Below are 1,209 nucleotides of genomic sequence, written 5' to 3' on the forward strand. Positions count from 1 at the left end.
TCACCGACCGTGGAGATAAACATCATGAAGCTCCTCGTCAGCAATGAAACGACAGAATCTGCTCATCATCCCATGATGCAAACGCTCATTACTCTTATCCTCGGCCGTTGCAATCATGTTGAAGTCGCCGCCAATTAGCCAGGGACCGGCGCACAAGGAACGCGCATCATGCAGCTCAGCGAGGAAGGCAAGCTTGTCCTCGTCATGTTGGGGTCCGTAGACGCCAGTCAGCCACCAGTGCCCAGCCACACCCGGCACAGAGGCCAAGACGGTGACATGATACAGACCAATGTCAGGGTTGGAGAGCGAGATCTCGTCGCCCCGCCAGGCTAGGATGACCCCCCCACGCGTGCCAGTGGTCGGGAGAGCAAAGAAGTCCTGAAAGGCCGCACCACAGGTGTCGGAGACAATGGAAGGTGAGACCGCAGCGAGCTTGGACTCATGTAGGCAAACCACACTCGGGGAGACCGAGGAGAGGACAGACTGAACGGCGCCGCGCCTAGCTGGGCAATTAAGGCCGCGCACATTCCAAAAAACAATCTTAAGGTTGCTATTCATGGAAACAAACAATTTTTCCATAGAAGGGACCAAAACACGAATGTCAATCCATGACAAGGCGCCCCTGAGCCACAGGGGATCCAGGAGGGGTACACCCAATGGCACTAGTGGGAATTTTCCAGCCATAGAAGTCTGCTAGGGCCTGCACAATCTCGGCCACCAACGGGCAGTCAAAGAGGCTGGCGTATTGTTGGAGTAAGCTATCTGATAGCGGCTGATCCTCCTTGAGAAGCCCCAGGTGCTTGAGCAGCACACGTTTAGCCTTTAGCTCGGAGACTAGGCCACGGTCATTCATGGCTATCCGCCCACTACGCCACGGCGTGAAGTTTGGTGGCAGCTCATTGCACCGACGACGTGGAGGGGCCGCGGGCGTGGGAAGAACCGGAGTAGCAGCTTGGAGCAAGGGCAGCAAAAAGTGGTTAACTTCGCCAGATGAATTGCTCCCATGCATGGAAAGGATGCCCCCATGCAGCTGGCCCACCTGATGCTCTGCAACAACAGCCGTGGGGTTCGTCATGCGGTTGCCCTCGTCGTGGGAGGGCGGCGGGCCCCCCAGAACATCCCCCACCCCTGAGGTGGCGAGAGGCTGCGAGGCAGGTGCGAGCCAATCAGCGTTTTGCATAGGTACAGGCCCACCCTGCTGGGATGAGG

At 57.7% G+C, this 1,209-nt stretch overlaps 1 protein-coding gene across 1 annotated transcript; it reads right to left on the reverse strand.

The window, feature by feature from the left end:
* On the reverse strand, positions 1–558 carry LOC147972151 (uncharacterized). The gene has a single exon (XM_087524244.1). The coding sequence runs from the start codon at positions 556–558 to the stop codon at positions 1–3; it is 558 nt and encodes a 185-aa protein (XP_087380370.1).
* Positions 559–1,209: the final 651 nt, after the last annotated feature.

The sequence above is a fragment of the Triticum urartu genome, chromosome 5A (assembly GCF_056163025.1).
Source record: "Triticum urartu cultivar PI428250 chromosome 5A, HENAU_Tu73, whole genome shotgun sequence".
Lineage (NCBI taxonomy): Eukaryota > Viridiplantae > Streptophyta > Magnoliopsida > Poales > Poaceae > Triticum > Triticum urartu.

Coding starts and splice junctions, on each gene's coding strand:
- LOC147972151 (XM_087524244.1), bottom strand. CDS start 558: ATGAATAGCAACCTTAAGATTGTTTTTTGGAATGTGCGCGGCCTTAAT.